We start from the raw sequence: 27,284 nt of genomic DNA, 5'->3' as shown, positions 1-27,284 counted from the left end.
TCCAAGAACTGAAGCCTTCATCTCGGCAAGGACGGCTCCGGGTTTCGAGGGTCTTCATCATTGGTGCCCTCTTCACGTCCTTCTTAATGCGCCTCACCACTGACTGCACTTCATCATTATTCATATTCCCTGAGATTATAATCAACACTCTATAATAAAAATTCTCCAACGAGAGCATGACCCTAGAAGCCACAGACAGTTTGAAGAAATCCCAAAGCCCAACAAAAGCTTGTTCGGAAAAAACAGTCCAAGACTGAGGACACCCACCACAACCCACGTAGCAAAACAGTCCCAAAACAAGAAGCCGAAGGTGATGCCGATGATGACGGTGGTGACAATAGAGATGGCGGCGAGGTCGTGATCGCTGAGGTGACCGGCGAATGCTTGAGTGATGACGGTGAGGGAGAACATGGCGAGGCGGGTGAAAATGGAGGGTCCAGCAATGTGCCACATCTTCTTTGACTCTACCTATGTCCGTCTGATCAAATGCCCACTGTTGGATTCTTGTTGCTGGTTGTAGAGATCTGCTTCTTGTTCTGCTTGGTATGGTGCTGAGATTAACAGGGGTTGGTTGTTTTCGTTTTCTTGTGCGCCCAATCCCATGAGTTGGATCCACAGAATCCGGAGGAGACAGAGTGTAATGGACGGAGACGAGAGGGCGAGCAGGGGCCATTTCTGCTGGTGGTGGAAAGAACAGAAGAGAGGCTAGGGTTAGGGTTTTGGGGGGTACAGTAGCGGGGGTCTCCGGAGCAGCCGGTTTCTGGGTTTCGTCAGCCATATCTTAACTTGATCAAACCACAGAGAGAGAGAATTGTATGTGTCTATGTGTTTTGTGCACTCAGCAGGTTGAAGAAAGGAAATTTTAAGGTATGTGTAGAAAATTTTAGCAGACTAGGTTGAGGTCCGGCGGGCAGCTAAGGTGAGGTTGCCGCCCGCCGGGGAAGTGAAAATATTAGGTTCTAAACCTGCTCTGATACCATGTAAAATAAATTGATGTATATTATTGATTGATATATTTTGATATTTATTACAATGATTCATGATTCCTATATATAGAAGAGGGTGAGTGTGTAGTAGGTAAGGAGTAGGTGAAGTGGAGGTGGTAGTGGTGTAGTGGGTTAGGTTTAGTGGAGTAGGTTTAAGTGGGTGAAGTAGGTGGAGAGTAGGTGGATTTTAACAACACACCTTTTTAGTTTGGAAATCAACTTTCAAACAAAACCTTATGATTCAGCTATATCTTTGGTTTGGAAGTTGACTTCTAAACCATTGGTCTTCTTTTAGAAGTTGATTTCTGAACCATGTAGTTTTGTTTGAAAATCAACTTCTGAACAAAAATGGAATGAACTAAAAGAAGTTGTGTGTGGAAAGAGAAGCTCCCAAAAGATTATGAATTGTCTTATATATAGAAATGGAGCCTGCTTATTGATTATATTAACAATTAACAAGAGATTAAAAGATCAAGCTTGTGTTGATATGGAAAAAAAAACACACTGCCAACATAAGATTCAAAAAAAGTAAAGATGAGAAATATCCTAGTATCGGAACTATCTTCTCATTGGGTACATACTCAATTGACAAATAACACTTCTAGACTCAAAATTTTGTCCTCCAGAAAGAAGGTTGGAATAAAATAAATAAACAAATATATAAAAATTAATAATTACCATTGAACACAAATAAACAAATTAAATTTTAATTTAGACCAAAATAAGCCCATTAAATAAGATAATATTCGGGGTATATTTTTAACTATTCAACAAACAAATTCTAAGTTTGAAATTTCTCATTTTCAATGCTTGAAATGCATCATCTTCAAAGGTGACAACTGCCCGAGTCCCTATGTTCATTCATTTTATGATGGTCATTCTAATCATCCATATATAAAAACCAACTTTAGTGCCTGGTACAGGACTGTAAAAAGCTCAAGAAAAATTAAATTCAAAGTAGCAACAATATTTGAAATTTGGTATGTTTTTAAAGAAAAGTCGATAGGAACCACACACAATCATGTTTCTAGTGTTATTAGAGACTTATTTATGGTTATTTTAAGTTTTCTAGAGTTTTAAGGTAGGGATATTTTGGTAATTTTCAGATTTGCTGACATGGATTGAAGGGGTTGCCCATGGGTCATTATATGGGTCATGTTATACAATTTGGTTTTTATTTGAGTTTTATTTAATCTTAAATGGGTTTTAGAAGTCAAACATTAGTAGTTTCCTCTTTTCAAATTCTAGTCTAGAAGTTGAAATAGGAAGTATCTAAAGTCTAGCTGAAGTCATCTAATGTTTCTAATTTAACATAATTGATATTTTCAAGAATTTCCAGAGCTATGAAGCTTTCATTATAGATTAAATGATCCTAGGTGTGATGCCTAAGAGATGCAAAAAGTGATTCCTAATTTTCTTCCTCTTCTTTAAATTTTTTACAAAATATGTAAAGTTACTATTTCTTGGGTAATGTTCACAGCACTCAGAACAGCTCCTAAACAGTGTCAAAAATCTCATCTTTTCATAACTCTTACTCATTTATTACCCCATACAAACCCTTTAAAAAAATATTATTACAATTTCAGCCTTTAAAAACCATTTAAATCAGCCCCTTTAGTTTAGGTTTTCTGTTGCTATATATCAATTTTGAGCTTGCTGCGAGTAGGAAACTCTTCCAATTCTTGTCCTACATCAGTGCCCTTCCAAGATTGATTTCACACCCACTTATCATTGCTCTGAAATGCCTTTTTCTTTTTTTTTCTTTTTTTCTTTTTTTTTTGGATCGGCACTCTGAAATGCATCTTATAGCAACCTAATAGTAGATCACAGAGATCTAGGACAAGGAACACGTAATGAAACTAATCACAAAAAAACTATTTATCACGAAGCAATAATCAATTTAATTTCAGTTGAACAATCATTTACCTGCAGCTCAACAATAAATTCTGTGGAACTCCGAACAGGAATATTTTGAGATGTCATAGTGTCAGTGTTTTGTCCTGAAGAATTCAGATGAGGATCTTCATCAGCTCCCTCAAAATAGACTTGATCGTACTCTGAAGCCGAATAGCTACTGTTGGTTCCCAATACGATACATGAATCCAAATACCATCCATTCTGCACTACCAACATATAGTTCAGCATGTTTAGGCAAACAGAACATTTCTATAATAAAACTTAAAGCAAGAAAACCAATATGCACATATAAACAAACCTTAATAATGATATTTTTTAATTGCAATCTTTTCCCATTTCCAACATAAATTATAGCTTCGGTACTCGGAGAAGAGAGAGTGCATCCCTGTTTGTCCTGTAAATACAGAGTTCCGCCTCTACCATCATAAACATAATGGTCAAATCTTTCATCATCAACAACCAAAGGTCTCCGAGGGGAAAGTGAAAATTCAGCAGAGGGTTGACTATAATTTGGCTGATCCAGAATGACTGCATCAACTATGTGTGAAAAGTTCTCATCTTCTTCATTTGACAGCATACTGTGGACCGATGGGACAAAAAACTCAACAACAGCCAGCAGAAAATCAAGTGCAACTAGCAACTGTGGCCTTTGGACGCATACAGAAACCGACGTTGAATATTGACCAAATTTGGCATCAAGAATAAGCATAGTAGGAATAAAATTTGCATTGTCAATATCCAGAACATATTTCCCAGACACTTGATGGTCTTCATCATCAGTCTCATATTGCGAAGGACCATATCCAAAACTCTCAGGCTTTCCTACCGCCAACCTAAGCGCTTGCTCCGTCCCCTCACGATCATCAATCACACTAAAATCTTTGAGTGATGCTGAAAGAAAACCTTCTCCTAGTGTATTAGACTTGTAGAGAAGCCATGCACCACTAATCTGAAATAAAACGACAAAGATTGACAATTTCTCCACAGGATAATAAATTAATTATATTGTCCAATTATCAACCAGAGGAATTATCTAGATAAATGCCAGAAGATATGAACTATATATTTACAAGGTAAAAAGAAATGGAAACTATCAATTGTAATATCAGCGAGATAACAGATGTCTTTATGATGTGTACCACACAGTTACCAAATCCGATTGAGTCTATACAGAAATCTTTGCCCAAGCAGAGAGCTCAACAAACCCAAGCAAAGTCTGAAATACCAGCTCCCTCTCTTGCTCCATAGATTTGAGAAACCCCCACCCGTTCTAGCTCTCCCCCCTCAATACACATCTAAGTAAAAATTCCTTTTACCAAAAAAAACTATATAAAAAAAACAAAGTATCCATTCAAGAACTATTTCCTATAAATAAGATTAATGAAACTACAAAACTAATAAAAATAAGTAATCATGTGCTGATGTGAACAAGGCTCTCAATCACAAATGAAAAACAAACCCAAATGAAAGCCCATAAGGTAACCTAGTCTAACCACGTTCCACCTCTTCTCTCCCAATAAAAAACTATATGCCAAGGAGGCTTCCTTAAACTAACCAGCCTATTATACAAGGAAAGGCAAAACATCCCAGATTTGCCTGAAGAAGTTGTTATAATGCCAAGGATAGGGGTCCCCGTTCCTTGCCCAAACAGCAATCAGGCAAACCTCACTCCACCAGAAAATGACTTCCAGGAGAAAACCGGCTTAAATACTTGAAGCATATATAAAATTCATGCTTTAATTTCCATGCTTCAACCTTTCTGAGTTAAGCCAATCATTCAATTATTGTTGTATTTTGCAAACTCCAAGCTAGGGTTATCTATTAAGTCTTTGACCAGGGAACAGGAGAATTCCCACCACCGCTGGAAGGCCAGCCGGGCTGTGAGCACGGTGGTAACAAAATTCCCAAAAAGCCAGCCCAGGCCAATGATGATGATGATGGCACTAAATAAAGAAGAAGAAGCAAGAGAGAGAGGTCAAAAGAGTAAATCAGATACCTGAACAGTGGCCAGAGTTGCATCTCTCGCTGTACCGTAATGCAGGCACAATTCAACCAGATCAATGTCCACAGAAATTTTCATGGCAATCCATGTTACCCTATTTTGGGCTTCAGAGTCATCAGCACCTGAATCATGACGAACAAGAGGCTCCCCCATATCAACAGACGCCTTCCCAGAATCATAATTAAGTGCAGGCACAATATTTGGAGTCTCTGAGATATTAGACAGTGCACATTCTGTAATTATCTGGTACTCTCTGTTAGACAGAGCTGCCTTGAGTTTTTCTATCTGAAGGTCATACAAAATACACTTTCAACACATAAAGCTTACGTTTTTTAATATCATAGATGAAAAAATGACTAGCAATCAAGAACATATTTCTTCTTGACAATATCACTAGCCCTAGAATGAAGTGCAATACCTTAACTGCAACTTCCATACTTGGGATTTGATGCAATAAGTCTCGAAGTGATCGTTGGATAACAATAGTAACCCCCTTCACATCTTGAATTATACTCTCACCTAATTCTGTTCCAGTACCAACATTTAAGTTGATGTCTTCAACCTGGATCACATAACAGTAACAACATATTAAGCATTGTACATTTAAGTTCAAATTACTCTGATGAGAATTGTGCCTGAAAACTTCATAAGAAGTTAGTTGAGAAATATTAAGCATAGAGAAAAGGACAAAGAAGCACAGATGTAATAATATATTCTGGAACTCAAACCGCTAAAAAAATTAGGTTCTTTCTCTTTAATTAATTTAAAAGAGCTAGCATCACATTGTGTCACTTCTTTATTGATCTAATAACTCAATCAGACTGAAAGCAATACATGTCACGATATAAATCTTACCAAAACACTTAGTATTTCCATGTGGACAGCATTCATTTCACTTTTACTGCCACAAAACCATTTAAAGATATTCTGAACAGTTATATGAACAATGTCTAGCTTCAGATAACTGCAATAGTAAAACAAAACATTAAATTCTGTAATCATCAGCATGAGGAGAAAAATCCAATATAGACACTAATTTTGTATGTATTTATGTTGAGGGGAAACTGGGACGGAACAGTCAGTAGGCACAAAAGAAGGTGCAATATAGAAAGCGAACTCATTGGCACACATTTATGTACAGAAACGGGTGTTTGAACTTACTCAAGACTGTCTGTTCTCCGAGGCATTAATATTATAGGCTTCGATAGTGAAAGATCCAGCTTCACAGCTGGTGAACCTTCAATTTCACTTGTTGTAAACCACTTCTCTGAGTTTGTTACTTGATCTTTTATTTTTACAACATCCTTCGAATTGTTGGGAACATTGGGAACAAGGCCCATGAAGTAACTAACAATCTACAAGACAATTAATTCCATACCCACATGAGAAAGTGCATACTGCAGCCATTAAAAACAAATAAGCTTTTTTAAATCAGTTACCTCCTGGATAAAGCGATTCAAATATACAAAGCGTACTTCTGAAAGCTGCCCGGAAAGGCTATAATCATAACCTTCATAGTCTTCATCATCAGCACTAAATGAACTAAAGACCAACTGTGTTCATGGATAAATGTTCGATGTCACACATGAAAGCTAAACAAATGTATTCTTTCAAAAGGAAGCAATAACAAGAAAAAGTATTTTCGTTTGAACAACATTAGATGGTTGACTATTTTCAAGAATTAGCTAATTTCATATAATTGGATATCGCAAGAAATTTTATTCAAACACATACACAACTACATTCAACTCAAGAAAACGTCATCATCCCTCTGATATCAACCACATGACCCCTGATCCATTTCAAACTGTCCATTAAAATCTCAATCCATGTCAATTTTGGTCTCTCCTTGTTCTCACAACTTGCAACGATAGTTCATTAACAACTCTACATTGCCATATTTGTTGCCAAACAAATTGCTAGAACTAGAGGTGTATAAAATACCGGCCAATCTGCTCCAACCCAAGTGGTTTGAGAGGGTAGGAGGAGAAGGTTGGGCAGGTTAGTGATAAAAAATGTGCGGGTCAGTTTAATGGGTAGTCTAAAATTTCTCAACCACATGACCCCTGATCCATTTCAAACTGTTCATTAAAATCTCAATCCATGTCAATTTTGGTCTCTCCTTGTTCTCACAACTTGCAACAATAGTTCATTAACCACTCTACATTGCCATATTTGTTGCCAAACAAATTGCCAGAATTAGAGGTGTATAAAACACCTGCCAATCTGCTCCAAGTGGTTTGAGAGGGTAGGCGGAGAAGGTTGGGCAGGTTAGTGATAAAAAATGTGCGGGTCAGTTGAATGGGTAGTTTAAAATTTCTCAACCCACCTAATAACTGAACTAACCCACCCGCTATACATAAATAATGAGACATACACCTGCCCTGCCCTCACACTAAACCCTAAACCACACTGGATCCCTTCCTCCAACCCTCATATTACTCACTTAGATCTCAGAACAGCCACAGCCCCTTGCCTCTCCTCCTAACCCTAACTGCCTCCCTGATGCCACCTCACACACCAAGTCCTCCCAACTAGGCAAATGTTCTCCGTACACCTACCTAATAACCCTTGTGCAGCCACCAGGTCCACCGCCACCCTCACTGTCACATTTCTATCCCCCTAGCACCTACAAACACCCACCTTCAACTAGACGTGTGTTTTGCTCATCCCCAAGTTCTATCTCTGTCTCATCGACTCATCTCCACAACGCTCTTCAATCTCCTTCCTCCACCTTCCCTCATTGCTCTATTCCCCACCCCCTTACTGCTTTAATAATTCTCTTCTTCTTTTTTTCTTCTTTTGTTAACATCCCTTAGTTTGCCAAAAAAATACTCTAATCTAAATTTATGTTCTCCCATTTATGATAATGAAACCAAAAACTTATGTTGCTTTCCTGGGTTTGAAGTTTATGAAATCAAAGGCTGTATTTTTGGTCGATGCATTTTAAAAATATATATATATTTTTTATAGATTTATATTTTGTTTTTCCGTAAAATCACAAAAGAAGACAGATTGTGAACTAATAGTCTAAAGAAAAAAACAAATGGTTTATTATTATTTGATTATACAAAGGCTAAGAGTCTAGAGTAACTCGCCCAATTCATTGAGTTGATACCGCCAAAATAATCCAACCGACCCACCAGTTTTGAGATTGTGCAGCTCGGCAGTGGGTGGGGAAAGTTTTCAAACCACCAAGGGAAACCACCACCCACCAACCCATGCACACCCCTAGCTAGAACCATACTTTCATATGCAAAGCAATCTATCAAAAGGCATCATCACCTTATATTTGCAAAAAGCAGAGGGAAGAAGCACATATACAAAGCAATGCATCAACGAAAAGGAAATTATGAGAGGGACCAACCATTAGAACCAACAGCATAATTATTCTTTCCTCCTTTTTTCATAATTATATTTGTTCTTGTCTCCCTAATCTTCTTCCCATACCACTTCAAACATAAAATTTTGGATAATGGAAAGCAGTTTGTACAGTAATTTAATTACACCGTTATCTATTTTTCAAGCTAAGAATGGTGTAATCACATGCTTGCCCAAATAATTTCAGCATCAAGAAATTTTCACTCTTCCCAACTCCTACGAGACTCACAATTTCATTGAAAATGCATAGGGGACCAAAATTTAAATTGTGAAAGGACCAAAGTTAAGACCCGGGTCGTGCCCCACTGATTACAGATCTCAAACTAAACTTTAAATCAAAATCCAAAAAAATGATTTAAGCAAACAAAACAATGATGATTTTCATCAATTCTTTTACAAAAATAAGCTAATGTCACAATAAAATTATCAAGGATATAAGTACCTCTACAAATGAACTGCCACCAGGATTTCTCATGTCACAAACCCAGAAATAGATATGGTCACTATGGAGACTGTCATCACTTATTCTCAGATTTCCAAGGGCTGCTTTTATGCTAAAAGAAGACGGAAATACCTAGGAAGGAGAAAATATTACTTTTCCACACAAAGTACATTCGATTCACATTCTTCGAAGGTTAAACTAAACTTGCAATTAGAAAGGAAACAAAGGGAAAAACATAAAACAAACCAAAATGTCAACCACACCTTAATATCAGTGAGCAAATTATCTTGTGACAGAGTCGCAAGCTTGCTTCCATTTTCATTCATCAATAAAATTTCAGCGCGAGCCATCTTCAATGTTAAATAAAAAACAATCCTGGATTTCCCCTTTCCTAGCAAGCCTTTAACCATAGGCTCCTCAACTGCAGTAGATTGGCAATTATCAACCATTTCTTCGCTGGAGATATCATGTTGCACAATGACTGCAGAAGAATTATCGCTGAAAGATTCACAGCTTTCATCCTGAATGTTAATTGCATTTACAAATTCCATTATAGCTAGTATTGTTGGCCTACGACAAAAAAATGACAAGGTAGCAAGGGTCACTGTCACCTGAAATAACCATCAAGGAAGCAAGTTAGTGGCCACATACAGAGCTAAGGAAAGAATCCCAAACTCAAAGACATACCCATTTATCAATATTATGATACAGACGTGAGTTCTGGTCATAAATTATTATTTGAGCCTTTACAAAACTATCCAATGTATCTGCCAGCTCAGTGTCATCACTTGCAGTTTGTAAAGAATCGTCAGGAAGTAGACCAGCAACACGAGTAAAACTGGGTGGCTTTAAGAGTGACTTTTCAAGAGAACCTTGGGAACTTAGGTATGCAGAAATGTTTCGCATTGGACTGTCAACAGAATCATTGAGATTTTCTGATGCCTCATAAAAATTATCATCTCCTTCACACTGATCAAAATCACCGCTGCCATAACTCCGATTTTCAGCATCATACAAACCAGAAGTTGCATCTGTGCTCCGGATGAATGATCTTGCCAAGTAACAAGGCTGAGACACTCCTTTTCGGCAAACTAAATCTTCTATCTCTAAAGAATTGAGAACTGTGCCAATGAACATGTCATTCTCTCTAATTGAAAGTTCAACCTGTTTTCACTGAAGCACTTAAATTCTGAAAATGGAAAGCGACACACTATCCACAACAGACAGATTTCAACATCGATCTTACCTGACCACCTATTGCTCGAAATTCAAATAAACGACTCTCCTCAGCTAAAAGCACCTTCATGAAGCTCTGATTATGCTATATCAAATAAAAGAACAGAACAATTATGTCAAATATCTCAGAAGCTGGACTGAAGGATGATGATACCACATAAAACAAATCAATCCCCTCCTACCAGACGATTATAGTTGAAGCATATCTTCAATTCATCAAGAACTCCAGTTATAAAGACTTTCTCCATGTTCAACATATCCATTGCACCATGGTTTTCAACAAGTTCTGTTCCCGAATCTTCCGCATCAGATGAAGTCTCAGAGAGACCAGTAATAGGAGCAGAAACCTGCAGAAAAAACTACTTGAAATTGCCCCTTTTCCTTTGATAAACAGATAATTGTGAACTACACAAGATTTAATAGTCCAAAAGGAATTTCTGTTTAATCGATGCATTATTTATCAAAAAATGGAACTCTATTAATTAGTAATCAAACAACTAATACTGCCTTTTCGGCAATACATGCAGAAGTATACTGAAGTTCCTTAGCTAAAGGCAACCAGGAGGGCAAAAGTTCTCTGAAGAACCTTCTCATTCAGAAGTTAAGGGAGCCTGTTAATTGTGATGTGTTCCTAACAGATTCAAGAGAAGCTTAGTATATAACCATGTTGGGATCTACTTTGAGCGAGATGGATAAAAAGGTTATCCACCAACATATTTTTCAATTGTCCCTGTTGTACTTCAGCAAGGATGGTCAGAATCTGAGACTCCAATTATTGCTTGGGGAAGAGAGAGAGAGACAGAGAGACAGAGAGAGAGATACACTTATGGATGAAGAAAATTTTAATAATATCCACTTATAATCTACGCTCGACACTTGGTTGAACCAATTGAAAAGCCCAGCCCACACTTTTCCTTAAAACCAAAGTATTAAGGAGAGAAAAATCGGAGCCTTAAAACCAACATAGATGGGGCAACTCCAGGTGATATGGAATACATTCCAACACACCCTCCTGGACCACAACATACAGTAGCAGACAAATAGCACACTAGTCACAAGCACAACCAAGCTTCTGATACCAAATTAAAATGCTCAACCCACACTTCTCCTTAAAAACCAGACATCAAGGAGAGGGAAACTGAAACCTTATAACCAGCACAGATGGAGCAACTCCAGGCGATGTGGAGTTGAATTTTGTGATAAGACAATAAGGTTGAATAAAGAGAGATAATAGAGATAGAAAAGAGAAAAGTAAGAACACAAAGGTTTAATGTGGTTCGGCCAATATTGGCCTACATCCACACACACAAAGCCCTAAAAGGCTACATCTTTCATTCACTTGACTTGATACTCTTATTTACTTGATACAACATATATATAGAGTGGGGGATACAATCAAATCCCTTCAATTAAGGAATTGAAATAAATCAAAGATACAAAAAATCATAATAAGCATAAATCATGGGTCTCCATATATTCTAATCTCTTCTGTATCTTCTGATCTCCAACACTCCCTCAAGTTGGAACACGGAATGGTTGAAGTGAAGTATCCAACTTGAACTTGAAAATAGTATGATCATTACAAACAACTACAATGAAGTTGTCAAAAGATAACAACAATTGTAATAACTCCCTTGAATGACAACTTCAATGAACATAGCAAGGAATCAATATCTTGCAACAGATGAACGTGCATTGAATCAATCATGATGGCAGTAACAGAAACCAACCGAGAGAGAGAAAGCAACAAGGCCGAAGCAATGGCAAATCACCACAAACAAAAATGTCGAAAAACGACATCACACAAAGAATGCTACCGAATACTCCAATAGCCTAAAAATAAAAAAGGACCAAATATGTGCTTACCACATCAGCACAAGGACCCTAAAAAGGAGGGTAGAGAAGTAACCAAAAAATTTGGCGTATCACAGAACAATACTACTGAACACACCGGTAGCCCTGAAATAAATAAAAATTACAAAGTTTGCTTACCACATCAACAAACTATTGGTCAACTTAAAGAAGAGAGAAAAACACCTTGATAACAAAAAACATTGAGTGAGAAAGAATTCTAGCAGGAACCATGCCTAGGGTCTGGTAGACTCTGATACAAATTTGAAAAGCCCAGCCCACACTTCTCCTTAAAATTTAGGTATTAAGGAGAGGGAAACTACAGCATGATAACCAGCACAGATAGGACAACTCCAAGCAATGTGGGACACATTCCAACAAAACCATCTCCCCAGGAAAGGATCTAAGGCCTCCAACTTTGACAAAGAAAAGTTCATTACACAAAACCTCAAGCTGAGTAAACTTCAGGTTTCAACATAGAATAGATAAGTTCTCAAGATTAATATGTTGTGCTACATTTGTATGAGTGTTGAGCAGGAAGGTGTCATGTGAAAAGGGTGAAGAAAGCATAGATGGCGGTGTCTTTGTGCTTGATATTGTGTGTATGGAGAGAGGAATAAGCACTCTCTTTTAATGATATAGAGACTAGAGATAATGTGAGAATAATATTAGTATATATTGTTGTGTAAATATTTTAGGTTATGTTAGATTGTGTGAATATTTTGGTTTAGGTTTATTCTTGTTTTCTATTTAGGAATTGGCATAGAATTGATATATATCAGATGTACACATTGTATTGATTGACAATTTTGAATATATAGAAAACATTCAGAAATCTTACATGGTATCAGAGCCATCGCTGGAATCTTGGAAGTTGTTAGCTCTCTCTGATTTGTAGGTTGAAACTTGTTCTCGAGTTCATCTCTCTGAGTCGTAGGTTGTGGGTCATCTTCTCCCTCAATCGCGCTCGAGTCTGGTTCTAGGATTCTTGAGTTCTGCTATGGGTGTTCATCTCTGGTTCTTGCTAGTAGTATCTCTAGTTCGTGATACGCGAGTCGGTGATTGTAGGGTCTTCGATCTTGATTGTAATCGAATCATGACTGGAAGGTGTATGGTTCATCTTCGATCTCTCTCTCTCTCTGGTTTCGGTCGATCGGAGTTCTCTAGTTCGAAGTTCTCTGGTTCACCTTGGTTTGGAATCGCAACATCAGCCTATTACCGGACTTGCGATGTTGGGTCATCGTCGTTCACCACCATTCACTCATATGGTTCTTGTAGTCGACCCATCTGGTTTGTTTCGAAATCTAGTTCTCTTTCTCTGGGTCAAGTCTAGTTGTAACCCATCTGAGTTTAGCCCTCTAGTTTGTATTTCTATATTGTAGCTTACCCCTCAGCTTTTTTGGTTATTACCCTTCGACCCCTAGTTTGCCAATTTGTTTTATTTTGGGTTTATTACACTTGAACCCGTCAGATTTCTGATTATTACGATGTCTCTGGCTTCTGATGAGTGTGCCTTCTGTAAAATTTAATGTATAAAGAGAAATAGAGAGAGAATAAATTATATGTATTATTGATAGATGTATATAATGGTGTGTTGAGCTCTCTCCTTTATAGAGGAGAGGGAGAACAATTACAAACCGAAAGTAGAAGCACAAACCAAACAACATTATTAAAGGTACATTATTAAAGCATACTAATTATTATACTAACCTAATTATTAAAGCAACATTTTACATATTATATTCTAACAGCCCCCTTCAAACTCAAGGAGGATAGGAACCAACCAACTTGAGTTTAGAGAGAGTAACAAAACAGAAAAATAAAATAAAAATAGGATATGAGACACTGTATGGTCATGCCAGACCGTTGTAGAAGACACTGTATAGTCGTGTCGGACCGTTGTAGCAGCTAACCGAAATTAATGTCGGGACAGTTTATGGAGTCTTGCCGGACCCATGTAAAAACTAACCGGAATCAATGTCGGGACAGTTTACAGAGTCTTGTCGGACCCCTTAAAAAGTCGCACCCTCAAAAGGTGCGCCCAATTTTTCAAAAGGCGTGCCATCAAAAGGCGTGCCCAATCCATAAAAAGGCGTGCCATCAAAAGACGCGCCCATGTTGTCGTCGAGCCCCGAGCGGCGCATGATGCGCGTGTCTGCCTTGGCTATTTAACCAAGGTTGAGGCAGAGGCTGTGCAAACCAGTCTGAAACTGCCGAACATTTGCATTCTGAAATACTCTGTAAACACTTTGTAACCAATCCTTCTCTGAAAGTACCAGTCGGAAATCGCTGCTTCGCTGAAACACTTAGCAACCCAAAAACATGGCCTCTTCTTCCCGTTCAGCTACCCAGAACATGGCCTTTTCTTCCCGTGGTCTGCTCACTCTCTTTCCCGACCTTAACGAGTCCACAAGAGAGATAACCGGTGCGGTTGCCCGTGAACCTCAACCAAGTGCCCCTGAGTTTGCTCCGCTGACCTTTCCTATGCGGTCTGTGGAGCAAAGAATGGCAGCACAAACAGATATTGAGGCCAATCAATATACATTGAAGTCATGCGTGGAGACTATGACTGCGGTTACAAACCTATCGCACCGGCTTCAGAGTAGGACAAATGAGGTGCAGCAGTTAAACGCCCAACTGGCTTTGCTCCAGCGCATGTATAAGGATGCGCGAGCAGAGATATGAGTGCTAAAAGCGGAAAAAAAGGAGCTGAAGCGGAAGGCCACCGTGATGTTCTGATTTGGAGATCCGCCATATGCTGCAGTGGAGGAGCAGCGGGGAGTGAACGTGCTCGGTGGCGTGGGAAACACGGAGGCAGCACCGTCAAGGGCCGCCCAGGACATAGGCAAGAAGAAGAGACCGGCAGTAGAGTAGAGAAGGGAAAAATCCCACTGTGGGTGTGGGTGTTTTGTTTGTGTTTGTTTTTTTTTTTTTTTTTTTTTTTGGAATGTAAAATGGTGATCGGGGTGAGCCCCGACATGAATAAAAGGAGTTTGGTGTGCAGGTCGTCTTCTTTTTTTTGTTTTTTGGTTTTTTTTTTTTGTGTTTTTTTTTTTTTCTTTTGTATGTGAATGGTAAAGGAATAAAAAAAAAGAAAAAAAGAAAGGTGATATTCAAATTGGTAAAAAAAAAATGGGAGAGTGTTTTGTTTGGGCGGGTCCTACCACTAATGAAAAAGGAAGCAAAATGTATAAACTAATGAAAAGAAAGCAAAATCTATATGTGTGTGATGGATAAAAAGGGTCAAAGAGCACATGGATTTTGGATTCGGAGTGTGTGCATAATAATAATAAAATGAATGAGGGGAGAGAGGGTTTTATATTTAAAGAAAAGAAGAGTGGGTAGATAATAGTAAAATAAAAAGAAACGAAAAGAGGGGGACAAAACCCATGTGAGAAAGTGGAGAGAGAGAGAAGAGGGTCAAGTCCCTCCTGTGTCTTTATTTATTTTTGTATATCCATCTTTGCAGATCACCACTTGTTCATCCTCTCACCCCCTTGCCTCTGATTTTATTTTATTCCCTTCCTCTTCTAGCCGAGAGAGAGAGGGCCCTTTTGGATGCAGGCGTCGGCCTTTGCGCCGTCGAAGCCGCGGTAGCGGAGGATATGCCGGAATGCCCAAGAACTCGGTTGAAGATTTAGCTGCCGACCACAGTTGTCGTCTCCAAACAAGAAGATCCGAAAGACAGTTGGGTGATACCCGGGTGAACGGAAACGGGTTGTTCCAGTTTCAGCAGCGCAGTGTTTCTCCTGAAATTGTTGAAGTACAGGAGGAATCCGTCCAAATAATGGACTTATATTGCATCTCCTATCGAAGATCCGGGAAATGATCTGTTTCTGTATATTGGTTCACATCCTTCTCAGATGGAACCGGCATGGGAAGATATGGAGTTGTGGTATCAAGTTCAGAGGCAGACTAAAATATTGACTGTTATGAAACAAAAAGGTCTGTCTGATAAGTATCTGCCACAATTGAGCGCTTCTGGTAGGATAGTTCACCAGGGTAAGTGTCGGAGACCGAGCTCGGGAGTGAACAGGAGAAGCCGACGACTCGGCTGCATTTGACGGGTCGGTCTGAACCAGACCCGAGGTTTGTGTGCCAGTTCGGTGGCGAACCGGAGTGTAGTCCGGTGGTTTTCCAGATACAGAGGAACATCTGGCAGCCGGTTTTCAGCTGCAAGTTTAGCGCCGACCGGAACGCTAGATCACAATACCTCCCATCGGATTTCACTGTCAACAATAATAGAGGATGGATGAGAACATTTTCTGGTGAAAAAGAGAAACCGGGAAAGGAGCGAAAGGGATGGATGATTATGACAGGTGGCGTGGTCGGCGTTGGCCAGATCACGGCGTCGGTGGCTGTCGTGTGGGCCGACGGAGTGCTCGACGACGTGGGTAAGATCTATGTTGTAACAAAGCTGCAGCAAGAAATAGTAATGGTTCACGGCAGCTAGAAATGTGGCAGCGGAGTGAAGGTATGTGTAGAGGTCCGGCGGACGGCCAAGGCAAGGCTGCCGCCCGCCGGTGAAGCGGAATGACTAGGTTGTTAACCTTGCTCTGATACCATGTAAAATTTAATGTATAAAGAGAAATAGAGAGAGAATAAATTATATGTATTATTGATAGATGTATATAATGGTGTGTTGAGCTCTCTCCTTTATAGAGGAGAGGGAGAACAATTACAAACCGAAAGTAGAAGCACAAACCAAACAACATTATTAAAGGTACATTATTAAAGCATACTAATTATTATACTAACCTAATTATTAAAGCAACATTTTACATATTATATTCTAACACCTTCTACCATCAAAGAGGCCATTAGAAGTACTATTGTCCCAAGAAGGGACGTTCATCTGCTCCGCAGCCTCAGTCAAGCTTCCGAGCTTCTACTCAGAGTACTTTTTAGACTCCAACCGTTTATACTACCTCTGCTCTGACTCCTGATCTTGACTTGTCTTCCTTGAGTGCTCAAATTGGTCAGCGTCAACATATGTTGTCTACCTTTCAGCCATCCTTGTATGTCTCCGCTATTTCCTCTCTCTATTCAGGTTTGTTTGCGTCTTCTTTAGGTATTTCTTCGTCAGTCTAGCTTTTTGACTATGGTGTTTCTCATTATATGACTCATCATCTCTCTTTACTTCAAAATCGCACTCCCCTTCCCCTTCCTATTACTATTAATGTTGCTAATGGGTCTAGTATGTCTGTTATATCTATTGGATCTGTCCTACCGTCTGATATGTTTGTTGTCTCTATTCCATCTATCCTTTATGTTCCTTAGCGCGCTTCTCTAAAATGAGGTACACATCGTAACAATTCACCACAATAACTGCCTTTGGCTCTACTGTAACTGATTCCTCAAGCAACGAGACAGTAGAATATACCTAGAGGTGCGAGACAACTCTCTCTAAGGAACTCAACAAAATAGCCCGTAACTTTGGAAGAATAACGATAAATAAAAATTAAAAAAAAAAGTAAGGCCATTCCATTTCGACAAAAGACCTACACCCAAGTTTCGACTTTAGCTGAACCTGTCACCCACGAAATGACATATGGGCTAAAGGTTAAGGAAAACAACTTGATGCCTCCAGTTTTGATGTTATCTTTTTTTCTTTTATCTATTTTGTACAGGATCGGATGTCCAAGCAGCAGATTGAAACCAGCCGTAGAGTTGGAAACCTCTATGTGGTGGAGAGCTTGCATCTGCCTATGACTACCTTTCCGACTGCTTTTTTCTCTTTTCAATTAGATTCTCTGGCGAGTCCTTTTTGCTTGTGGCATTCTAGATTAGGGCATTTGCCTGCTAACCACTTACAGTCTTTAGCTCAATTAGGTACATTGGGTAAAGTTTCTCCTAGTCAACTTACCAAGTGTCAAAGGTGTAAACTTGCCAAAATGGCAACCTTACCTTTTCATAAAAGTACTTCTATCTCTGATACACCACTTTCTTTAGTTCATACGGATGTCTGGAGCCCTTCTCTTGTTCTCACCAAAGAAGGTTCTGCATACTATGTGTCATTTGTTGATGACTGCACTAGTTACACTTAGATTTATCTTATGGCTCATAAGTCTGATTTTTATCAGATATATCGTACAACCTTTCAATCTATGATCACTACAAAGTTTGGATCTATAATTAAAGTGTTACGGCCTAACTTAGGTGGGGAATATTTTAAAACTAAATTTTGTGAGTATCCTGTACACCTGCCCAAAATGGTCGAGCCAAGCGTAAACACCGTTATCTCCTTGAGACAGCTAGGTCTATTTCTCTCTAACTCTGTTCCAACTCTGTTTTGAGGGAAAGCAGTTCTTACTGCTACTTTTCTTCTCAATCGTATGCGTACTCCCTTTCTTTTTGATCGATCTCCTTATGAGGCTCTGTTCTCTCAACTTTCCAACTACTCCCTTCTTCATGTGTTTTGGTCTGCTTGTTTTGTCCTTCTGTCCCGTAAAGATAGGACCAAATTTAGTGTCCAGTCTATCCTGTGTGTCTTTTTGGGTTACCGTCTTACTCATAGAGGCTATTGATGTTTTAACTTACAACCCTATTTCCCGTAGTCTATATATCTCCCGTCATGTTTCTTTTCTCAAACATCTGCCTCACTTTCAACTTCCTTTTGTCACTACTCTGGTTTCCAAAAAGGATTTGGTTCACATTAATCCATTTCCTTCTGACGTCCCTCTTGATGAGTACATCTCTACGGTTCCCTACGAGCCTGTTCCATTTTCTCCTCCTACCACCCCTCTTAATGAGTCCCTCTCAACTGACCCCCATGAGTTTGTTTCCTCTTCTCCTCCTCCTCTTCCTTCCCAGCCTGCCCTTTCTCCTCCTCCATTGTTAGTCTATTCTCCTCGCAAGGCTCTCTCTTCACCAGTTGTCTCTGCCCTTGCTACTGATCCTCCTGCTTCTGACGACTTTGATTTTGTTAATCGTAAGTATCCCCTTCGCATCCGTAAACAAGTAACCAAAATTGGTTTTGCTAAAACATGTTTTTCTCCTTCATACTATACGTTTTTGTCTACTATTCACTCTTTTTCAGAACCTCAGTCTTATAAGGAGGCTTGTCAAGATCCTAATTGGATTCGAGCTATGGAGGTGAATTGTCTGCATTGCAAAAGACTACTATTTGAGAGCTAATTCCTTTACCTGCTAGCAAGAATCTGGTTGGTTGCAATTGGATCTATAAAGTCAAGACTCATTCTGATGGTTCTCTCAAACGCTACCAAAGGTTTCTCACAGGAATATGGTATTGATTATGAGAAGACCTTTACCCCTGTTGCCAAGATGCCTATTGTCTGTACTTTGATATCTATTGTCGCTATTCGTCATTGGCCTCTTTATCAGATGCTGTGTTTTTAAAGACTTAGAGCACACCAAGGCGCTGAAGGTCTCTTAGGGCTTAGGTGCAAGGCAAGGCACGGGTATTATTGAAGTTAGGCGCACAGTCTTTATAAAAAATAGAAAAATTAACATAAACTAATTCATAATCTCATTGTTAGGTGTGATGAATTAATTACATTTGTACCTATTTTTTTCCTAACAGAGATTGAGACTCAAAACTGAAATGGAAGAGAAACAACATTAAAGAAGGGAGGAAAAAATAGAGACATGGTTGCAAAAAAACACAGAGATGGAAGAAGGAGAAGAAAAAGACACCATGGAAGAGAAGCAAAAATAAAATAGAGATAGTGAAAATAAAAAGCAGAAAGAGCAGAGAAGAAGAAGAAGAAAAGAACACAGCATCAAAGAAGCAAAAAAAAATACAACAGTGAAAGGGAAGAAGAAGGAGAAGGACCTAGCCCAGAAAAAGAAGCAAAAAACAAAAAAATCAAAAAAACAAAAAAGAAAAAGAACTCACATGATCAAATCGAGCTGAAACTCAGACACCGCAAGATTTCTTCCTTCCAATCGATTAGGGATTTTCAGCCGTATTTGGGGCTGAGAATTGAGTTGTATACATCAAAGTTGTAATCCTATCTAGTTCAAGCCTTTAAAAACACTAATATGAACCGTCGATTTCAATCATGAAAAAAAAAAAAAAAAAAAAGCCCATCAAGTGGCATGCCTTGCGCTTTTTGTCGCCTTATTCAACTCGCCTCGCCGTAGGTGTCTTAAGGCGCATCACCTGCACTTCGATGCGCCTTGCGCCTAGGCATACCTTTCACAACACTGATGATGTTAAAAATGCTTTTCTTAATGGCTATCTCACTGAGAAAGTTTACATGCGTCATTCCCATGGCCTTCACCATTTCTCTAGACAGGTTTGTTGTCCTCGACGTGCTCTGTATGGTTTGAAGCAACCTCTGTGTGCTTGGTATGATCGCTTTCAGATTATTATGACTAAGCTTGGCCTTCAAACTTGTGCCCAGAACTCTGCTTTGCTTCTCCTCCATACCCCTGCTGGTTTTGTTACCTTACTATTGTGTGTGGATGATATGATCATCACTGATTCTGACTCTTCTAATATCTCTAAGGTCAAGCAGTATCTCTTTCACACCTTCAAAATAAAGGATCTAGACCCATTACAATATTTTCTTAGTATTGAAATGGTTTCTTCTCCCAAGGGTTACTTTTTGTCTCAATCCAAGTGTGCTAGGTTATTCACCGTGCCAATCTTACTGACACTAAGATTTCTGATACCCCATTGAGCTTAATATGAAACTCAACACTACTGATGGCGTCCCTCTGGATGATCCTACTTTATATCGAGAACTTGTGGGTTTGCTTAGTCTATCTAACAATTATTTGCCCTGATCTTACCTATGTTGTTCATGTGGTTAGCCAATTCGTTTCTACTCTTCGCTCTACACATTGGGCTGCTTTAATTCGAATTCTGGTACAATCTTCCAAGGCTTGCTGTTATCTTCTACTTCTTCCTTAGATTTGGTGGGCTATGCTAATGTTAATACTGATTGCGTTCGTGATGTTAATGATCGTAAATCCACTTTTGATTTCTGAATGTTTCTTGGCAATTTCTTAATTTCTTAAAAAAGCAAGAAACAAACTATTGTTACCCGTTCTACTGCCAAAATTGAGTATCATGCTATGGCTCATGCTACTGCTGAAGTTGTCTAGCTTCGTCGTCTCCTATCTGACTTGGGCATCTCTCAGGTCTCTCTGAGCTCTTTCTTCTGTGACAACCGAAGTGCTATTCAGATTGCCCATAACATCATCTTTCATGAACGAATGAAGCATATTGAAATTGATTCACTTTGTCCGTCAGCATCTACAATCTGGCTCTATCTTGCTTCCCTTTGTCTACTCGGCTCTACAGTTTGCTGACTTCTTTACCAAGACACAAACCACTACTCGGTTTCAATTTATCCCTAGCAAACTCTCAATGGTTTCTGCTAAAACACATTGAGTTTAAGCAAGGTGTGAGAATAATATTAGTATATATTATTGTATGAATATTTTAGATTAATTAGTTTGTGTTAGATTGTTTGAATATTTTGGTTTAGGTTTATTTTGTTTCCTATTTAAGATTAGGCCTAGAATTGCTATATATATCAAATGTACACATTGTATTGATCAACAATTTTGAATATACAGAAAACATTCAAAAATCTTACAACTTGCATAGGCCAAGTATGTCAATGCTTCATACTAGTCATTTCTGGCTCAATGGGAAGTTATGTAGATCTTTCATTTCTTTAGTAGATTTATAAGTGAACTTAATTTTGTTGATAGCTTTTTGGCTTCTATCGTATACATCTAGAGTACAGAGGTTGGCCCATTCCACCATGTTAGTGAATTTTATTCACCTACCAAAAAAATATATATGCATGTTGCATTACATGTTAAGATCAACACATATCTATAGAGGGTAAATAGTTTGAGTATTTATCTGTTAGTTTTATTTACCAATCAGACAACAATTAACAACGCATAGGCCATGTATTCCAGAGTTCTGCCAAGAAAACATAGTCAATTGATAAATAAAGGATACTTTGAAGTTAAAAAGAACATACGTTCCTAGTCCTCATATATGAACTTCCTTTGACAAAAAAGGTTATACTGAAGGGAGATTGCACCCTCAATGCATAATTGATATGCACTAAGCATAGCAATGAGGAAAAAGAGAGAAACCACAGTGCTAAAAGTGCTATGAGAACAAAAACAGAATTGTTGTATATTACAGTTCTTTTATAGAAAAGGAGAAGAGAACAGAAGGCCGACTAACCCAAACCCATATAAATCACTATTCATGAGGAAAATTCAGAGTTTAGACAAGATATAAAATTTACAGCAATCAGAGACTTCATCATTTCAAAGGGAGAGACTACACAACAACATACCGATGCACGATAAATTGCCCCCTGTAAGCGGTTCTGCCAAGTTCTCCTTGACTCATCAGAATCATAACGTAGTATCAGAGCATTTACATCTTCCACGACCTATATACAATTCATAACATAAATAAATACAATGACCAAACCATGAAAACACTCCCATTCAAATAAAGAAGTTACTACAGAGCCAATGTCAAATTTGCACCAACTACAACCTTGTTGTTGGATCGTAAGGGATCACACACAGCCAATACATGTTCCACATCGCCAACCATTTCCGCCGGAACCTGATACAGTTGTTTTCCTCGTAGGCTACAAAAAGCATATCCGTAGGTTGCATAAATAACATAAAAGAACTCGCAAGAAACATGCACACTTGAGTCGAATTTATTCACTACAACTCCAATATCATTTTATCCCATTTAATTATAAAAATAAAAATAAAAAAGTTACAATTTGTTGCTTTCAACTAATAGTTTTTACCAATGTCGACTTTCTATTAAGAGATTGGAAAATCAGTTGGAATATTCATATCACAATAGTAAACATCTGAAACTTCATGACAGGTTTTGTAAGGTTCTAGGGTGGCCTGATAACCAGCACAGGGAAAGATTAGCCACACATAGATCCAATAAGCCAAGTGCAATTTCATCTAACATAAATTAAAAAAATCAGCTCCATGCATGCATTTTAACTGATGAGATTCTTAATGTGGCTGCTTGCTGGCCAGTGTTTAATGTGGCTGGTCTGGTTGGGATGGAATAGGCGTACTTTTCAGGGTGTCTTGGTCTGTTACATGGTTGGAGAGGCTGGTGTTTACGGTGCTTCATAGTTGGGTTACAATCTCAGTAGATCTGGATGTGTTGGCGTTTATAGATTTTGTAGATGATTTGATTAGTTAGTGATTGGCCTTCTTTTTGGCCTGACTTTATGTATTCTTTGCATCACCTTGAATCAATCAAGTTTGTTTATTTATCCCCCCCCCCCCAAAAAAAAGTGATGAGATTCTTACAGAGACTTGTGCAGTGTCTTCAGCTAAGAGGTAAAATGAACAGTAGGAGGCTCTGACAGCAATGTAATAGAAACATTGATGCAAAATTTATTGCATGACTAAACAGGTACAATAGGCTTTGGAAGCCCAAAACAAAGTCGAAGGGTCTTACAATCATGAAGAAGCCTTTTTTGGTCCAAAGAGAAATAATGTCCATGGTAGTACTTAGTAGTCACGGGTATTTAGAAATTTCATAATTTGTTGGACATGAGTTGTAAGGGATGCCCATAGGCTTTGCTTTGGATCATAGTTAGAGTACAATTAGAATTCATATCCATAGTTGGTCAAGAACATCTATTTTTAGTTTCTAAATAGTTCTTCTAAATTTGAGTCAGTCTTTGTAGAAGTAGGAGAGACTTTAGCCCATAAATATGTGTAATCTCAATTATTTAATGGAGTAGATATTATGAGAATTTGAGATTGCATTTGTGTGCAATTGGCCTAACCCTTGCAAGGGTGAAGCACATATTTTCCTCTCTTCTACTTCTTATCTTTCTTTTCCTTTGCACATACATTCAGGTATTGTTCACGAAGTTACAGTTCACAACATTAGAACAGTCAAAAAATCAACCTCAAACTCTTCTGCATCAAGGCCTATTGAACCCTAACATCTTCCCCTATCCTTTGGCCTTTGATTTAACATCAAAATTTAAATTTTGGCTGCTGCCTGTAAAACCCAAGTTTTCAGAAAATCCAGCCAGCTGAAAGTTCAAAACCAAAGCCTGTTTTGCCTCCACAAACTGTCCAAGTTCAAATATGTAATTAGCTCTCTGAACAAAAGAAACCAACTATTCTCTTGCCATCAGCACCCAGATAGTAATGTTGACATGGGGGAATATTCTATAAGTTGATTGATGAGGAGTTTTAGGGGTAATTGGCTAACAGCTTAAGCTTCTGAGTTAAAACCACAAAGTACACATTTGATTGCAGATGACACATTTTGGAAACCCTGATAAGTTGTATACTAATAATAAAAAAATAAAAATGCACACCCTGCAAGCATTGGAATTGCCTCTTTCAGAAAATAACTGCTAAAACAGAAACCTATAATGTTCCTGCTGTAATTTGTTCTGTAGAGGCCCTACTAATGGTTCGTTTCTATTTTCCAAGAATCAAATTCCATTCTTGAGCAAGAAATGGAGAAACAAGAAAAAAAGCACAAGTGCAACCATTCGTGAAAGAATTTGCAAAACTTAGATGTTTGAACCTGAGATACTGCTTGTAAGATGTAGAATCAGGGCTTTCGAGTACATAAAGGCCAGGCCCAACTAAGGATAAGTATCTCCGCTGCCATACAGCTTCCCTATTTCCCACACCCTACACAATAAATTGCAGAACAAGAAAGATCAGCTTGATTCCAAGGGCGAATGAATGACAATTAAGTACAACGAAAAAGAGAGAACCTTCCATGTAAGAACAGACAACCATCCCTCAAAATCAGCTTGATTCCAAGGGTGAATTAAATCTGCATTCTCATTATCCTCCTGCTGGAAGATCTTTACAACCTGCATCAATCTATGATAACGAGCTGGAGAGAAATGAAACCCTAGTGATGGAAGCCGCACAGCAAGTCTTGTTGACGGATAGGAGGGGTTCTCTGACCGGATCTGGATGTGAGGGTATAATTATATAGCTTCAAATCAATAGCTTGAGTCATCACAAGAAAGTCAAATAGAACATATATATCACACAGATCGAGAATAATGCGAAAAGAATATTACTTGTTGAAGCTCCAGGATTACCCCACACTTATCGATAACAGGCAAGAAACTAACAACATTAAACTGGGTAGAACCAGCAGATCTATTACGAGAGATTTGACTCCAACTATAGTCACCATCCACCAAAAATGCAGATACATCACTCAAAATGAGATCAAATTGTAAATACATATTAATCTCATCAGGAGAACTCCCTTCCCCATCATCCTGCACATATCGAACAAGTTGTACATGAACTTTGGCTTCAAGATATTTTAACCAAATAATTTGAAGAAAAAAAAAAGGTTTCTGAATCAACCTGACTACGAATAATTAAGTTTCCCAAGTCAATTAAAAGTTTAGTCGAATGGTTATTGTCCGGACAGAATTCTGTAGGAATGGTAATCTTAGGAGCTGCAATATCCAAGTCCAGGAGAAACCTACCAACATACAGATGCTAAATATAAATGCAATTTGTTCTCTTAAATCCACCAACAAAAAAAATTCATTTCTAGGGAACCACTAGTTTTTATTTTTATTTTTATTTTTTGGATAAATAAAATTTATTGAAGAAAGAGCATCAAGAAGATGCCAAAGAATACAGAAATGAGGAGCCCCAAAAAAGGGGAAACAACTAGCCAATCACATCATCAAGGAAATCTAGAAAGGTAAACAAATCCAGATCCACATGCCCTGACACCCAACCACACAAGACTTGCAAAAACCTATCTTCTAACCAAGATACAGAACAAGCAACTCCCTGGAAAACATGCCGATTCTGCTCCAACCATAGGGAACCAATGATGGACACAGATAGAGCTGTGAGAATTATCTATACATAGTAACTAACAGACATTTACAAAAATGTAGCAAGCTGAATATTTAATAGCAGAAATCTACTACGTCACAAAAGAACACCTTATAGGAGAGAAGAAACTGTAAAACTACAGTTTTTGAGAAACACCCACTTAAAAGCATATAGATCCACTTCAACTTATACTCACAGTCCCAAGAACTGTATCAATATATCATGAATTTTTCAAAATTCACCTGCTATACACAACCTCAAACAAACACAACTAGACAACAGATGTGCATTTTTTTCAGTCCTGTCATTAAACACTTTATACATGAAGTAGAAGGTTCTGCCAAACATTACAGCAATAAGGCAAAACAAAAGACATGGACACGGCCAACATAAACACATTAAACTTCAAGCTTCAATTAGATGTGTTTGTTTCATCAAGGCATCAAGGCCTAGAACTACCTAAACTTCAAGACGCAAAGTAACAAACCTGGCTCGATCCTTCAATGCTCTGTTCACTTGTTGTTGTGCAGTGCGTTTAACTCCATCAATTGTCATCTGAAATGATGAAAACATCACTCACACAGCAATACAACAGGAGTGCTAGGTATCTTGTAGATTCTGGAAGATAAGCAAGGGAACCAACACACACTCAAAAGAGAATTAAGACAAGCACTACTATGATGGTGAAGCCGTTAATGAACACAACCAAAGTACACCAACCACTAAGACCAGGTTTTTCAATCACAGAATCAGACACAGTATCAGACACAAACCCGAGATTACAGTACAAGGGGTGCACCAGATTTTTCTTTTTTTCTTTTTTTTTTTTTTGATGATAAACAGGAATGAGAAGCTAGAATCATCAATTTTGGGGGGCCAAAAGAACTTTCAAGAACTTTTGGATATGCATATTTGAATCAGAATTCCCTCTTCTAAAAGTTTTAATGATTTCCCAGTTAATGATTGCCTCAAAAGACATGTTTTATGTGTGCTTTTCATTCTACAATTTTTTTACCAAACAGAGTAAGAAAGCCTATGTTACCTAGAATGCGGATCGTTTTGGTACAAGGAACGGGAACGGGAATGGGAATGTGGTATGCCACATGCTCTAAAATGTAGTACGATGGATAGACTTCTTAATTTGATATCCTACATATTATAGTAATTTTTTTCAAACTAATCATTCCATAACACAATTCTATGAGCAAATGACCCATTTTTTTACAATTTGTCAATGCAAAACTCCACTCCATCTAGATTTTAGTTTATTAAATTTGATTTTTTCCTTATTAAGAAGAAACTTTTAATGAAAAACATTTTTAAAAAATTATGGGATCGCTAAATTCACTTTTGGAACGGAAATGTAACATGTTTCAAAACGTGCAACCCAAAAGGTAAATTGCTAGGATGTTAGCTTTTTCTAGTAACACTGAAAAAAAGAGTCTATCATGATTCTTTCACCAGTTTCTATTACTAGGCATAAAAAATCATAATTAATCAATCCTTGCAGCCAAACAAAAACTTACACAAATACCAATCGTAGAACGAACATTGTCTTTCATTAGGTGTTTTGTTACTTGTGATAAGTAGGTCAGAGATCATAATTACAACAAGCATT

General features: G+C 38.2%; 1 protein-coding gene across 6 annotated transcripts in view; it reads right to left on the bottom strand.

Moving 5' to 3' along the window:
- The window catches only part of LOC114279888 (pleckstrin homology (PH) domain-containing protein), a 151,017-nt gene that overhangs the window by 74,069 nt on the left and 49,664 nt on the right, over nucleotides 1-27,284 (bottom strand). For all 6 annotated transcript variants that reach the window (XM_028222172.2, XM_082903825.1, XM_082903823.1 and 3 more), the window contains exons 15-33: nucleotides 26,154-26,221; nucleotides 25,178-25,298; nucleotides 24,880-25,086; nucleotides 24,562-24,765; nucleotides 24,366-24,475; nucleotides 22,323-22,419; nucleotides 22,114-22,212; nucleotides 10,147-10,311; nucleotides 9,975-10,049; nucleotides 9,416-9,892; nucleotides 8,992-9,339; nucleotides 8,729-8,860; nucleotides 6,345-6,458; nucleotides 6,067-6,260; nucleotides 5,761-5,869; nucleotides 5,324-5,467; nucleotides 4,900-5,190; nucleotides 3,202-3,852; nucleotides 2,913-3,104 (exon numbers count right to left, since the gene is read on the bottom strand). In XM_028222172.2, coding sequence (XP_028077973.2) covers nucleotides 2,913-3,104; nucleotides 3,202-3,852; nucleotides 4,900-5,190; nucleotides 5,324-5,467; nucleotides 5,761-5,869; nucleotides 6,067-6,260; nucleotides 6,345-6,458; nucleotides 8,729-8,860; nucleotides 8,992-9,339; nucleotides 9,416-9,892; nucleotides 9,975-10,049; nucleotides 10,147-10,311; nucleotides 22,114-22,212; nucleotides 22,323-22,419; nucleotides 24,366-24,475; nucleotides 24,562-24,765; nucleotides 24,880-25,086; nucleotides 25,178-25,298; nucleotides 26,154-26,221 — 3,798 coding nt within the window. The remainder of the gene's footprint in view (nucleotides 1-2,912; nucleotides 3,105-3,201; nucleotides 3,853-4,899; nucleotides 5,191-5,323; nucleotides 5,468-5,760; nucleotides 5,870-6,066; nucleotides 6,261-6,344; nucleotides 6,459-8,728; nucleotides 8,861-8,991; nucleotides 9,340-9,415; nucleotides 9,893-9,974; nucleotides 10,050-10,146; nucleotides 10,312-22,113; nucleotides 22,213-22,322; nucleotides 22,420-24,365; nucleotides 24,476-24,561; nucleotides 24,766-24,879; nucleotides 25,087-25,177; nucleotides 25,299-26,153; nucleotides 26,222-27,284) is intronic.

This window comes from Camellia sinensis, chromosome 13 (assembly GCF_055761805.1).
Source record: "Camellia sinensis isolate YWXY chromosome 13, ASM5576180v1, whole genome shotgun sequence".
Classification (NCBI taxonomy): domain Eukaryota; kingdom Viridiplantae; phylum Streptophyta; class Magnoliopsida; order Ericales; family Theaceae; genus Camellia; species Camellia sinensis.
This window is presented reverse-complemented; position numbering and strand designations above follow the sequence as displayed.